Here is a 15,328-nt window from a genome sequence, read left to right on the forward strand (position 1 = left end):
GCACGGGTTCATGCGCAGGGCTACTAGTAATAAATAATAACACAAGAATAAACTTTTCCATACTTATAACTGTAAACCTACTTTTCCCCTACCCTGTGTTTTGGGGTATAGCAGAAGATGAAGCTAGAAAGACAGGAGCCTCACTGTGAGAGCTCTCATGGCAAGTTAAAGAATTTGGACTTCATTGCTTTTAAGCAAGGGATGATAAGATAAGGTTTATTTTAAGTATATATTTATTGATATTAGAGACTGAAGGAGAAGGAGAGAGAGAGAAAAACAGCAATGATGAGAGAGAATCATTGATCGGCTGCCTCCTGCATGCCCCACACTGAGGATGGAGCCCATAACCTGGATATGTGCCCTGACTGGGAATCGAACGGTGATCTTCTAGTTCATAGCTTAACCACTGAGCCATGCCTTCCGGGTGATCAGGTTTATTTTAGAAATTTAACTTTGGCAGTGTTGTGTGGAATGGTCAGGGGTGAAATTAGAGTCAGGGGCACCCTTAAGAGAAGGTACTACTAAAATTGAGGAAGAATATTAAAAGCCTTAATTTTGGCATGGGAGCAGAGAGGAGGGACCTTATTAGAGAGACATTTTAGAGGCAGATGGAGGGCAAGGTGAAGTCAGTTATGACTCATTTCTGGATTAGGTGACCAGGTAAGTGGTTCTCAAATTTTGCTGTGTAGTTCAATCACTTGAGAAGCTTTTAAATGTTTTGCTGTTCTATCATACCTCATGGCAATAAATCAGAAGTGAGGAGGGTTAGGAACCAAGCTTTAGTATTTTTTAAAGATTTCTCTGCTGATCCCAGCATATATCAAAGTGTGGGAACCACTGGTCTAGGAATGGGTAAACTGTTATCATTAACTGAGGTGGGAATGGATTTAGAACATACTGTACTTATTGGGCCCTAACTTTATGCTAGTCACTTTTACTTGGATCATCTGGTATCACTCTCATTTTACAGATGAAGAAACTGAAGTTCAAGGTATGAAAGTAGGATGTGGGAAATACATGGTGAAGGTCAAGAATGTGGTTGAGGCCAGATATGTCTAGATGTTGGAATCACGAATATATCCTGTAGGCTTGGAGTCATAAGCTCAGGTAGCTACAAGCACCTTTCAGACAGTCTAAATAAGTGACACTGTTGGGTGGAATGATAAGGTGTCAGATGGGTGGAATGATTGGGTGTCATATGGGCTCAGAATTGCCAGATTTTGTTTTTAAGCCAAATATCCAGATTTGAATGGGAAATTTTTACATGTTTTAAATGAACTATTTCAAACATTTTAATCAAGGCATGTTTGGGGACCTTGAGTAACTAGTTTGTGATCTCTACCAGTTTGTGATCTCTGCCTTAAGAGCTTTGTATGAGCTGCTTAAGATTTCTGTAGAAAAGTTTGAGTAGTACAAGTGGATCAGAAGGGCCTGCCATTTTTCTTCATTCATTCAACAAATACTTAATGATTGCTAACTGTGCCTGATAAAAACTTTATAGCAATAACTTTGGAGGTTTTTTTTACCTGACCTGTAGTAAAGAATATATTGTGCTATGACCCAGCATGTGTACACACACACACACACACACACACACACACACACACACACACACACACACACACACACACACCTGAAAAAAGTTGTACATAAACAGTATTGCTTTCTGGGACAAATGCCTTTAGAAAGCAAATGAAGGCATTTGTCCCAGAAAGCAGTACTGTTTATGTACAACTTTTTCTTCTATTTCTAGTTCATTATTACAAAATGCTAGTAATGATCCACTACATTAATCTCATAACCCACTAATGGGTCACCACTCAAAATGAAAAACTGTGTGAGAGGGAATGCTGGATTGGGAGGGGCTATTTTCATCCTTGTTTTACAAGTGGAAAAATGAAGACATTTGTGGTTTGCACGAATTACAAACTTGTTACTCACATAAGCATAGAGAATTTTCCCAAGGGAAAAACAACCATAGGCAGCCAGAATGGGCCGTGGGATGTACATAAGGGGGAAGCAGTTCTGGTTTGACTGAATGAAGTCTTTTGTAAGGAGGAGACATACTTGATATTGATTGACAACAGCTGTTCTTGTAAAAGATCTCATAACAGAATATTATACTGAGGTGGACCAGGAGAAGTGAGGTAGTGAAGGAGACACCTCGGGGGATTAAACCCTGGTGTGGGAAGAAGAGACCTTGCAGGAACAATGCTAAAATGTTCTAGACGTTTAGGTTTAAAATGTGTTTTGAAAAGGAGGGAATTCAGAACAGCCTTGATTTTAGCTCCTGTAGAGAAGCCACCCTAAGAGACTGAGAGGACTTGTTGAGAGGTGCAGAGATGAGAGGAGGAGGAAGCCCAAATAGTGTTTGAGTCCCTGATTACTGTTGTCCCTGAACTTTGCTGCCATCTTACAGTTAAAATGACTCATCCTCATCATATTTTGGACATATTTGGATTAAAGAACATTATTAAAATAATTTTAAAAAAAGGACTCATCCTCTGCCTCAGCTAATTCCCATTGGATTTCTGTCACTTTTATTAAGTGCTGGGTAATAATACTGACATGGAGGCCAGAATTAAAAAGATTGTCTCCTGCAATATACAGTTGTGTGTGGCCATTTTGGAGCCCACTGGGATTGTATCTCCTTTGTTCTTAGAATGAAGCTTTGTATTTTCATAGGTACTTTTTGAGATGCTTTCCTGAAATTAAAGTTTAATATCACTTAGTAGTGTGAGATCAAATGCATTGCTTCTGTTGCATAGCTTAGTCTTTGAATTTATAACTTTTGCATATTTTTCTGTTCACTGTATCAGAGAATCTGAAATTTTTTTTTCTGTTATAGGTACAGAGGGACCAGGTGTCAGCATCTCTGAAGAGAGACAAAGTTTAGCTGAAAACTCTGCAACAACCGTTGTTTACAATCCTTATGCTGCCCTTTCCATAGAGCAGCAGAGGCAGAAACTGCCAGTGTTCAAGGTACATTGAATAAGCATGTTCAGTCTGTAGACCTGAAGTGTCTGCAAGAACTTTGGCACTGAAGCGCATAGTGTCTTCTTAGTCTTAATGATTCTTTAGAACACAAAGGACTCAGAGACACCCTTATCTGAAGCGATTATCTTTTCAAAATATGTGTGTTAGTTAACCTTAGAAATCTGAAAAGTCCTTAAGATTTTTTTTCAGTTAGATCTTTCATATTGAAAACTGAACGAAATGGAATGATGTTCTTTTTTCTCCTCTTTGCTTTCAATTATGGGCAAATTCAAACATACAGAAAAATAGAGGAAATAGCACAGTGAACTTCTATGCATCCAGCTTCAACAGATTACCAACATATGGTCAATTTTGGCTTTCTTTTTTTTTTTTTTACATTTTTTATTGATTTCAGAGAGGAAGTGAGAGGGAGATAGAAACATCCATGATGAGAGAATCTCTGAGCCCGCAACCTGGGCATGTGCCCTTGACTAGAATCGAACCTGGGATCCTGTCCGCAGGCCGATGCTCTATCCATTGAGTCTAGCCAGCTAGGGCATTGGCTTTCTTTTTAAAGACTATTTCTTTCAACAAGATCAACCGGAATATGAGGTGGTTTCTGTTGAAGAGGTTAACTCCCACTGAGACAGTGACAGGATTTTGGTGTGTTTATTGCGCACCATGTGCACATTCAGACAATTGATTTCATTAGTATCTTGTCATCTCACAAGAGACCAAAGTGTAAACAAGAATTCAAAATATGTTTGTTTAAAGTGAGCATGGTTCTTCAGTACAGATGGGCCCAGTCCATGGACACACTTTATCCCTGTTGCCAAGTCCATATGGGAAGCCATATTGTAGTTGGGAAGGAGCTCAGGACCAAAGGCCATTCGAAGGATATTTTTTCCGAATATCCCCTGATGTAGGGTGATGAACTACACCTGCCTCATTCATTTGTGGCTATGTGATCTTGCTTCACTATCTGAGCTCCTGTTTTCTTATCTATAATATGGGACCAATGTATATGCATTATATATTTGGATAACTTTATACTCAATTGGAATTGTATTAGCTTATACTGACACCAATAGTACCTAAGAGTTGGAAATACATTTTGATAGTTCTTTTAAAAATTTACTTTCTTGCAGTCAACAACTCTCATTTCATAATGTTTAAATGTCTTTGTTTAGATCTTTTGAGAAAATGTATGGCTCTTTACAATGTATGCTTCTATTTTTTTAGCTTAGAAATCATATATTATACTTGATAGAAAACTATCAAACAGTGGTGATTGTTGGAGAAACAGGATGTGGGAAAAGCACACAGATCCCACAAGTGAGTATGTATTTAAATGTGTCTGCACTTTGATTTGATTGGAAGGGTTTTGTAACAAGAACTCTACTTAATCGTTTGCATTTTTACTATCTTCTCTCAGAGAAGTATTCAGCCTAACTGGACATATTTTTATTAAACTTATTAAACTCACAGTTTCTCTGATTAGTACTGAAGTAACAGTCTTTGATTTATTATTTTTTCATTTTTGTTTTCGTTGTTTTATTTTTGTTTCGTTCCATAACAATAATTAAATAGCCATATTCTGAAAGTAACAATGGGGACTGAATTACAGAGGTGTAATGCATAGTTTTTATCCTCAAATAATTGTAGTTGAGAGGAGGGGTAAAATGAATGTTGCTATAGTTGTAAATAAAATTGATTATTATAGAATTACAGAGGAACACATGTGAAGAGGTAGTCATGTTAAATTACTGAGAGATTATCAGAGAATAATGATAACTAGTAATAAAAGCTAGTGAGAAGTATTATAATAAATGTTACATAAAATAATCACTTTAATATTTAATATCCATTTTTGATTTTTAAAATGCATATAATCAAACACACAATTAATAAATATATGTAGCAAATAAGTATATAAATAAATCAGATAAATGCATATAGTCAAATTTTATGTATACTAATATAATTTAATGGCATATATACATGTATATAAAATCTAATTATTTTTATTTAATCTAAAACATTTGTATGGTTGATATTTACATTGAGCTATCTCTGTGTGTACTTTAAAAATTTTTGTTCTGCAGATTTAGCTCTGTTCCTTTTTCCCCCGTTCCCCTCTTATCACTGTTCTGAGTGACTCATGGATAGGTTTTATTCCTTGAAGCATCCGTAGTACATGAAAATCTTTAAGACTGGGGAGTCAGAATGTTGAATTCTGCCTTGATTCTTCTGATTATTATCTCTGATGTGAACGTAAACAAATTGCCTAACATTTCCAAGCCTCAGACCCACCATTTGCAAAATAATTTCTAAAATATCTGTTGGAACAAGAACCATCTGTCATTTCTTTTCTCAGTGATTTTAACACAACACAGCGTGACCTTGGGGCAGACGGTTTCTGGAGAAGTGGTGTCACATGTATACTTAGATGTGATTTTATTTGTAGTACCTTGCAGAAGCTGGCTGGACAGCTGAAGGAAGAGTTGTAGGAGTGACCCAGCCTCGAAGAGTGGCTGCTGTTACGGTGAGTTTCTGTTTTTTCTTTTTGTATTGCAAAGACTCCATCTGTGTCTTCTATTTCAGTGACTTATTTTTTGCTTGTTTCCTAAAAGTTCGAAATGAATATGACATTACTCCTTAAGAATTTAATTCTTCAATTTAAAAAGAACTATGACCTGATTATTTTTATAAAATTGGCACCTGTACATTATGAATGTTTAATATTATATTTTTTACTGATTTTGAGAGAGAGAGAGAGAGAGAGGAGAGAAACATTTATGTGAGAGAGAAGTATCCATCTGCTTCCTCCTCATGTTCCCCAACCAACTGAGCCACACCGGCCAGGGTACATTATGAATTTTTTAAAGTAGTAACAAAGTACAGAGTAAGTTAAACAACGAAAACAAAAATAAAAAAATAAAGAGGAAAAAACCCAAATCTCACCATCCAGCAAAAAGATTGTAAACATTTGTGAACATTATTCCAAGCTTCTCTTTTTTGTTCACTAAAGTTGAATGTTTGGCTGGATGGCTAGAAGTAATTTTATAAAAATGGGATCATAGCCATATATTTGCTTTTGTTGAATTTAACAGAAGAGGAAACTGAAGTGAAATAGGAGTAGTTATATATTGAACTTTGGATCAATATTTGTTCATCACAAGATAATTAAATCTTGAAAACAAATAAAAAAGATTAGAAAAAAGCTTTAGAATGCTACTTATTTTGAAACTCTGTGATAGGTAGTTTCCTGTTCAAAGTGTAAATTAGCACATTTATTCTTTCCATCTTTTCCTCCTCCATTTGTTATAGATGCAGTTCTATAATTCTTATTTCAATTCTTTTCTGTAATCATAACTATCACAGGTGTTTAATTCTAGTTAGTTTTAATGTTCATCACAAAATACTTTCTTGTTTTGCCAATCTTGAATTGCTCATTTTGCTTTATTTTTTGATTGGCTAAATTTTATATGCCCGGGAATGTTTGATTGTGTTTTTTGTTGATATAAAATTCTCGATTCCACTGTCTTTCCCTGGAAACTGCAGACATTGCTGTCTTGCCTTTGGCATGGAGGGCCACTATGCAGAAGTCTAAGGTCCATCAGGGGGTTTTCCTCCCTACTTCCTGGCTTACTTTTTCTGTTTGAGTGCTTTAAAGATTGTTTTTGCACCAGGATGTCTTGATGCTGATTGCTGTCTCATTGTTTCTTAAATATGGAAGAACTTTTAACCTTCAGGTTTACATCTCTTTGTATCAAGCTGATTTTCTTTTATTATATCTTGGAAAATTTTTCTGTTCCATTTATTTTATCCTCTTTCTAAGAGTATCAATTAAGTATATATTAGATCTCCTTTGTCTCTTTTTACTATTTATTACCATCTCTGGAATCACGTACTCTTCCACTTTGTTTTGTGAAATTTCTTATTTTTTTTTATTTTCCCTTTATTGATTAAGGTATTACAAATGTGTGCTTATCCCCCCATTGCCCCTCCACCCTGCCAATCCTGCCCTCACCCTCACCCCCTGTTGTTTGTGTCCATTGGTTATGCTTATATGCATGCATACAAGTTATTTGGTTGATCTCTCCCCCTTACCCCCACCCTCCCCTACCTTCCCTCTGAGGTTTGAGCATCTGATTGATGCTTCTCTGTCTCTGGATCTGTTTTTGTTCATTGGTTTATGTTGTTCATTATAACCCACAAATGAGTGAGATCATGTGATATTTATCTTTCTCTGACTGACTTACTTCACTTAGCATAATGCCCTCCAGCTCCATCCATGCTGTTGCAAATGGTAGGAGTTCCTTCCTTTTTACAGCAGCATAGTATTCCATTGTGTAGATGTACAAAAGGGTTTTAATCTACTCATCTGCTGATGGGCACTTAGGCTGGTTCCATGCAATTTTTGACTGCTTTTTCATTGATTACCTCTTTGTATGACAACTAGAGGCCTGGTGCACAAAATTAGTGCACTTGCGGGGAGGTCTCTCAGCCCGGCCTGTGCCCTCTCACAGTCTGGGAGCTCTCGGGGAATGTCTGACTGCTTTGGAGGCAGTAGGGGCTCCCACCACCTGCCAGCCATGAGTCTGGCTTCTGGCTGAGCGGAGCTCTCCCTGTGGAAGTGCACTGACCACCAGGGGGCAGCTCCTGCCTTGAGTGTCTGCCCCCTGGTGGTCAGTGTGTGTGATAGTGACCAGTTGTTCCACTGTTTGGTTGATTTGCATATTAGCCTTTTATTATATAGGATGATTTTCTGTTATTTTCCTGCAGAGAGAGGAGAGCAGTATTTTAGTGCTACTCCAGCATGGTTGATTCAGATTTGCTTTTTATTATTGACACTGTGTTCCTTTAATTCTGTAACCGGCTATTTTTATAGCATTGTATTGATTTTAGGGATTGTTCTCAAATTTGGGGAAAACCTTCCCAGTTTCTTTCATGTCTTGACTGGCTTCTGGTCTGTATGTTTGAGACCTTGTTTCTCTTTGACTCTTTTTTGACTTTGCATCTGTTCCTTACAGTTTTTAGCTTAAGCTTGTGATTCCTTCGAAACTGGATTTCTTTGGCTGAAATTTCCTTCTGTTCTTTTGGGTAATACTTTTAAAGTTTCTTTTTAAACTGCTTTTTTGCTTGCGTTCCTTTCTTTCCTTTTTCTTCATTAGCTTTAAGGAAATGGGCTTATGTTAGTATTTTAAAATTTATTTTAAATTAGGCAGAGTCTTTTTTTAAATGTTTTTATTGATGGAAGAGAGAGGGAGAGAAACAATGATTGGCTGCCTTTTGCACGCCCCATACCAGGGTTGAGCCCACAACACCGGGATGTGCCCTGACTAGGAATTGAACCAGCAACCTCCCAGTCCCTGGGACGATGCTCAACCAACTGAGCCACACCGGCTAGCTTGTGCTAGTACTTTTAATGACTGCAGAATTCTGAGGTTGTACTGGATAATGAATAGCCTCTCACCAAATCTCTTATCTTCCTTTGCTGGGGGATCGGATGGGGATCTTGCAGTTCACTCCTTACTTAATGGTTTAAAAGGTCTGTAATGGCTCAGGTAAAATTCTCTGGGCTCTCTGATTTGGGATTTGCTTCCTGCTCCTGATTGCCTGCCTTTCCTCCTCAATTCCTCTCCCTTGTGATTCTTTGCCTTCAATGTGGGTCTCCCACTGAGACATTTTGTATGTCTTCAGGGCCTGGACACACTGCTGCTTCTGTCTTCCTAATACAGGATTGTCAGCCTGCCTTTCGGGTGGCAACACATTAAGGGAGCCAGCAGCCTGCTCTGGTTGTGAGGAGGCTGGGGCTTCTCAGTCCAGACCTCACAGTATTTGGCAGTGTCCTTCCTAAGTAATTGTTTGGGCTCCTGGTGTTTCCTTCTTTCATTGAAGATGGAGTTTTGGGTTGATAGTATGTTTTATTCCTTTGTGGTTATAAATTAGCTCTGAGAAAGGGCCATCTTTACCTGGACAAGAAATTCTGTTTTCTAGAGTTATGTTTGCTGTGTACCGAGTTTTAATTACTGTGTAATACTTTTCCCCAAAGTTCATTTTCTAATTGTCCTCAGGTTAGAAATTACTGGTAAATATTTCCCAAGTCTTATGTGTGTGTAAAAAAAGAGATAACAGTTTGGAAACCACTTAGCCTTTTACATTACAAGAGATGACTCAGTTACTTAAATTTTTCCTATTTATGGTTTGGGATCCCAGCTCTTAATCATTTTGGATTTTAGTTCCAAATTTGTAGCCATGGATAATTTCCATGAAACCCCATGCTTTCTCTGTAAAGAACCAAAAGTGTATAAAGTAACAGTGTAATATTAATAGAGTTGTCAGGTTTGAAATGCTACATCTCCAGAAGTACCTTGTGTGCATACTGAAATCTGAAAACAATCTCAGAGCCTAGAACAGATTGCATAAGCAGTTGCTAGATCTCTGTGAGAGGCAGTTACTATTGAGAATGTTTATTGCGCTCAGATGGTCTGGATCTGGCTTCAAGGCTGGGCCCTGCCTTGAGCTGTGATTCTGGACAAGCTCTAAGCCTATCTTATTTCACTTTCTCTTTTTAGGGTATCTAACCCACCTCATGGGCTGTGTGCATCTTTAATGAGACACAGTTTGTGAAAGTTTGGGACACAGTATGGCAGGTCATAGGTGCTCAGTGATTTTTTTTTTTATATCCCTTTCCCTCTATCTGTTTTTGTCAAAAAATATTTATCCTGTCCAATAGATGAGCTTATTGGGAGTAGAACTTAATAGAGGCAAAAATCTATTAAAAAGCCAGTAGATTATGACCTTTCAAATATTAAATGGTGTGGTCATAAATAAAATTTTTTAAAAAGTGTTTGAGGCCCAGGCTGGGTAGGTCAGTGGGTTAGAGCATTGTCCTGCTACACCAAGGTTATGGGTTTGATCTTCCGGTCAGGGCACATACCGGAATTAACCAATGAATACATAAATAAGTGGAACAACAAATCAGTGCTTCTCTCTCTCTCTTCTCCTTTCTCCCTCCCTCCCTACCTCTCTCTAAAATTATTAACAAAAAAGAGTTTGATAACAAAATACATATTTTTAATAGAAAAAATATATAAACAGTGAAATAATATGACTAAATAGTTTTGGCTTCTTCCTTGTAGATTATATTTTTTTGGAGAGGGTTGGTTCATTTATGCTTATTCTTATACGCCTGTTTTCCCCATCAACTCCTAGTATGTCTCTGCACACATTCTTTATTTGTGCCATTTTCTGAGATTTATTGTATAATGATCCATAGGGTTGAAATTGAAACAATAACAAAACCATCCTGGTGAAATACTGGTGATCGGGAAATACAACCTGCGGAGGTAGAGCCATCTAGGATGAATTTCTAGTTTCATAAGACATTTTGAAAGACGGTGAGGTGTAGACCAGCTGCTGGATGATTGGTTCTGTTTTGGCCTTCCAGATCTGTAATTTCAAGTCGTTAGGCAGAGCCACTCCTGATCCTCATCTGCTCTCCAATTTCTTAAACACTGATGGCCAGATAACTCCTGGTGTGCATGGCTTGGGGAGCTATGTGCTGGGACACTGGGCTCCTGAGCTTGAGGGTGCTGTGGCCCAATGGCTGTAGCAGTAAACTCTGCTTTGGGACGCCTGTGCCCGCCCACATTCCAAGCCCAGGACTCAGGGACTACATGGGCAAGTGGCGTCACATTGGGTAGATGTGCCAGGTCCCCAGGGAATCTCTGTAATATTGCTTCCCTTTGTTTTTTTTCAATTAGGTAATTTATATAACAAATGTTACACGCTTTATTTTTTTTTAAACTAAATTTTAAACATTGCTCTTTCACTTTCACTTTTATATGTATTCATTATTTCAGGTATTTTCTATTAATAAGATAATAACTTGACTGTCCTTGGAGAGGTGGGAGATCTTGCTGTCGGATTCTTTTTTTCAGTTTCTTACACTCACCTTTTGTCATATATTGGTGGGTAAAAAAACCCAATAATTTATGGTCTTCATACTATATTATGTACTTTGTTTTCTAGCTTTACTTTATTATGTTAACTTGGATTCTTGGTTAATCTTCTCATTGTCTTATCTGCCCTTTTTTACTTTTTAATCTGCATTCTTGTCTTTATTTCCTCTTTTAATGGTTTTGGTAGCTGGGACACTGTTACACGTTGTTATAGATTATCTTGCTCTGGAAACATTACTCTTTTGTTCCAAAGGGAAAATGAATTTGGCCCAGTATTGAATTTGATCATTCCTGTTCCCCTGCCTTCATGGTCCAGTGGAAGGTGCTTTATTTCAAGGCATGAAGACCTGAAAATTTTTGCCCGGTTGGTGTATGAAAGAATAGAGAAGGCTTTAGGAACAGAGTGAATCTTGTCATTTCTTCTTCCCTTTTTGATTTGGCCACCAGAAATCTAGAGCTGAATATGTAGCTCAACTTAAATAACTGGCATATCTATGTTTTTAAATTTTGCTCATTGTCCTTGATCTTTTGAATTCAATCTGTCATTTCTTTGATCCTGATCTGTGATACCTTTTTTTTAAAATATATTTTTATTGATTTCAGAGAGGAAGGAAGAGGGAGAGAGAGATAAAAACGTCCATGATGAGAAAGAATCGTGGATCGGCTGCCTCCTGCAAGACCCCCACTGGGGATCAAGCCCACAACCTGGGCATGTGCCCTTGACCGGAATTGAACCCGGGACCTTTCAGTTCGCAGGCCGACGCTTTATCCAGTGAGCCAAACCGGCTAGGGCATGATCTGTGACATCTTTATGGGATTCTGTTTTTATTGCATATGTTCTTATAATTTGCCTCAAGTTGATTATTGAGTGAGGTGAGATATATAAAGTTAATAAATCACAAAGGTTATCACACTTCTTCTCTAATAACCTGCCCTTTTACATTTTCCACTGTGTTCACATACTATTTAAAAATAAATGACCTTTATATTTTCCTTCGTATGTGCTCTGTGCAGTAATTTCTATGTCTCTATTTTCAGCATGATCTTTCTTCCCAAAGGTTGCAGGGAGAGTAGCTGACGAAAGGGGTGCAGTGCTGGGCCATGAGGTGGGCTACTGCATCCGCTTTGATGACTGCACTGACCCGCTGGCTACAAGAATTAAGGTGAAGTGCTCAAGCTGCTTTTCCTGGTGTGAATAAGGAAGATGATTATTTTTTTGGGGGGGGGGGCGGGATTAGAAACATGCTGCATTACTGCTGATGGGACGCCGATACCATGGCCCTCAGGGAATTTAATCTGCTGGGAGGTACAGAGCCTTGACTCTTAGCCTTGAAAGGACCTTGAAAGGAAGGTGAAGCCCTTGGTTCTACAGAAGAAGAGGTTGAGGACCTGGGAGTTTGAATAACTTGCCTAATGTCATGTGCCTGTCAGTGATAGAACCAGGACTCAAAGCTGTCCTTTCTCATGTGTTTTTATTGTTTTCTAACGATGCACATAGCTGTCTAAACACAGAAACTTGCCTATAGAAAGGCCTAAAGACAGGGACACGGTAGTATAAATTGATAAAGTGTAGAATTTAGTTTTACTAGTTAGGCCTTTCTAATTTTTACATGAAAATGGATTTTACGTGTATTTTTTTTAACCTACATGCTAGTATTAAAACAATTAGTATCAGTAGTAATTAACATACTATCAACTCAACAGAGTATCTACTGAATACCGCTATGCTGGAATCAAAGTCTAATCACATAGTACTCTAAAACCATGGATGAAATGAAAATAGGTTATTAGAATCTCAGTTAACCTCTCAATTTGCAACAGAGGCAAATTGGAAATAATGAGAATAGTTAAATGAACAATGTAGTAATTTATAAAAAATAGAGACCTTGTTTTCCAAATTTCTGTATTGTGTTACCTTTACATTCACTTTACTAGGTAAAGGGCATATTGTCGTGTACCATTAAATATATTTGAACTAGCTAATTTTTAGATAAATTTCAGTGAATTATGTAACCGAATGGTCATAATTTCAAGGCACTCCTTTCTTAGCTGGTGGCCTGTCATTGGTGGCAGGTTCTTAGTTTTACTCCAGTGTGTCTATGTGGCAGATGTACCAGCTCTAAGAAAAAAATTATGGGAATATATCCTGCTCTTATAAACAAAAAGCAAAAACACTAAGATACAGCATGTGAGGGAGATAGTTAGCCTTGTTAAAGTCCTGAACTGTTTGGTTGAGAGTCACAATATCTAATTCTTGCTGCATATTTCTAAAGCATTTTGTAAACATTCATTAATCCTAAATGATAATATCTGACATTCCTGAACACTGTGTCCTGGGCCCTGTGCTAAACACTTTATGTGTGCGATCTCAATTCTCACAGTAACCCTCTGAGGTAGATACTTTTATTTCCCTTTTACAAAGGAGGAATCAGGCTCAGAGAGGGGGCCAAGATCTGAACTCCCAGCAGTCTGACACAGCCCATGTTCTTAACTACAGTCCCTTTTGGCCTCCCTCAAATAAAATCAGTTGAAGCTGAGGTTAGTCACCTCAAGAGCTGCAAGTCCATAGCTTTTGGGACATTTTAACAAGTTATGCCATACTCATGGCATTCCCTTGGGCAGACATAGGTTTGTCTTTACTGCCTGCTCAGCAGTACCAGTGGTGCCTGCCCAGAGGAAGTGAGGTTTAGCCAATGCACAGATAGTAAATGCAGGTGAAATTCAGCTAAAAGAATTGCAGACCCCAGCTGGAGAGCTCATGTTTGAAGTCCTGTTTGTGAGCAGTTTCATTGCTTGATAACTAAAATGCTGGGGCATTTCTTCATTGTCCTTTGTGGGAATTGTCTTGTACACTTGCTGGTAAAAAGGTTGTTTAGTTGCACTTGAACTTTTTAGAAAAAAATCATTAATATACAGTATAAAAGAATTATTTCTAAAACTTTTGTGTTTTTGTTTTTTAGTTTCTGACGGATGGAATGTTGGTCAGGGAAATGATGGTTGATCCTTTGTTAACAAAATATAGGTAAATGTCTTCTTATGATAACTTTCCTGAAGTTTCAGAAGTACAGTATATAAGTAGATTGAAAAGGCAGTTGTGTTAGTAGCTGAGGTTCACGTCCGTGTTCAGCTGCCCTAAAGCTTTTGTCCTTTCCTTGACTGTTGACCCTTGATGTTTTTCTCAGAATTTACAGACAGAAAAGGGCAAATTAAAATCCCTGATGTTATTTGAACAGTCTGTGGACTTGTCCTTTGTATCTTGCCTCTGTTACGTGCCAGGATTAATAGTGTCTTCAGAGTTGCAGCACAGAACTAGGCAGCATTTTGTTGAATGTAATGCTCAGATTCCATATAATTACACTTTCTCCCCCCTTGTGTGTCTTTATCACTCAAGGCATTAAAATTATCCATCCAGGCTCTGGTATTCTGGGAAAGGATGTCACATTTGACTCCCTGGTACACATGCAACACAGCTGTGATCATGAGGCCCTTTGTGTTATTTTTTGCAGCTTAACAATCTTTAAGTGGTTGGCCTTGTTCCAATTTGTATGTGCTCTGTGGGGTTATATGTGATAATTTAAAATCAGGTGTTAGATCCTCTTGGAATCCAATGTGGGTGGTAAAACTTTTTAAATAGAGCAATAGATACACCATTTGCTTCACCAGCATATGTTGAAGTCACCATTTTTTATTAGCTTAAGAGTTTCCTCCTTGTCAGGAGTTATTTGCTTTATTTTGATACAAGGTGATTGCATGGGGGCTAAATACCTAGACATCCCTTTGATGATCTGGATGGGTTATGGGGAGGGGGCAGGGGTTGTCTGGATGCTCATAGAGATCTTCCTTCTGATTCTCAGTGCCATCATGCTAGATGAAGCCCATGAGAGGACCTTGTACACAGACATTGCCATTGGCTTGCTGAAAAAGGTATGATTTCGCTGCCAGACTTCTGTTTTTGTTTTGTTTTGTTGCCTGATTAGGAAAATAATTGTAGAAATTTGGAAAATCCAACAAAATATGAAGGAAAAAACTTTAAATCATCGTCCATAATCCTTATCCTACCCATTCAGAGAAAGTCACGGTGGAATGTGGGTATGTTCTCTTCTCTTTTCTGTGTTCTTTGTGTGTGTACATGAATCATAATAGGGATTAGATTGTATGTGCTAATTTGTGTCTTGCATATTTCTCTTAACATTACATCAAGGTCATTTTTCTGTGTCATTAAGTATTCTTTGAAGATGTTATTTTTAATGACTATATAACTGTATCTCTACCATAAAGTATTTGATTTTTCCCTTACTGCGAGGCATTTACGTTTCCAGATTTGAAGTATTTTAAATAATGTCACAATGAGCATCCTTATAATTAAATCTGTTGCATTCCTG

General features: G+C 37.9%; 1 protein-coding gene across 1 annotated transcript in view; it reads left to right on the plus strand.

Annotated features, from left to right (window-relative positions):
• Positions 1-15,328, plus strand: part of DHX35 (DEAH-box helicase 35) — a 61,521-nt gene that overhangs the window by 5,230 nt on the left and 40,963 nt on the right. Inside the window, exons 4-9 of the mRNA XM_006755229.2 lie at positions 2,849-2,982; positions 4,219-4,311; positions 5,444-5,521; positions 12,005-12,109; positions 13,907-13,968; positions 14,801-14,870. Of these exons, the coding sequence (XP_006755292.1) occupies positions 2,849-2,982; positions 4,219-4,311; positions 5,444-5,521; positions 12,005-12,109; positions 13,907-13,968; positions 14,801-14,870 (542 nt within the window). The remainder of the gene's footprint in view (positions 1-2,848; positions 2,983-4,218; positions 4,312-5,443; positions 5,522-12,004; positions 12,110-13,906; positions 13,969-14,800; positions 14,871-15,328) is intronic.

This window comes from Myotis davidii, unplaced genomic scaffold (assembly GCF_000327345.1).
Source record: "Myotis davidii unplaced genomic scaffold, ASM32734v1 scaffold1113, whole genome shotgun sequence".
Lineage (NCBI taxonomy): Eukaryota > Metazoa > Chordata > Mammalia > Chiroptera > Vespertilionidae > Myotis > Myotis davidii.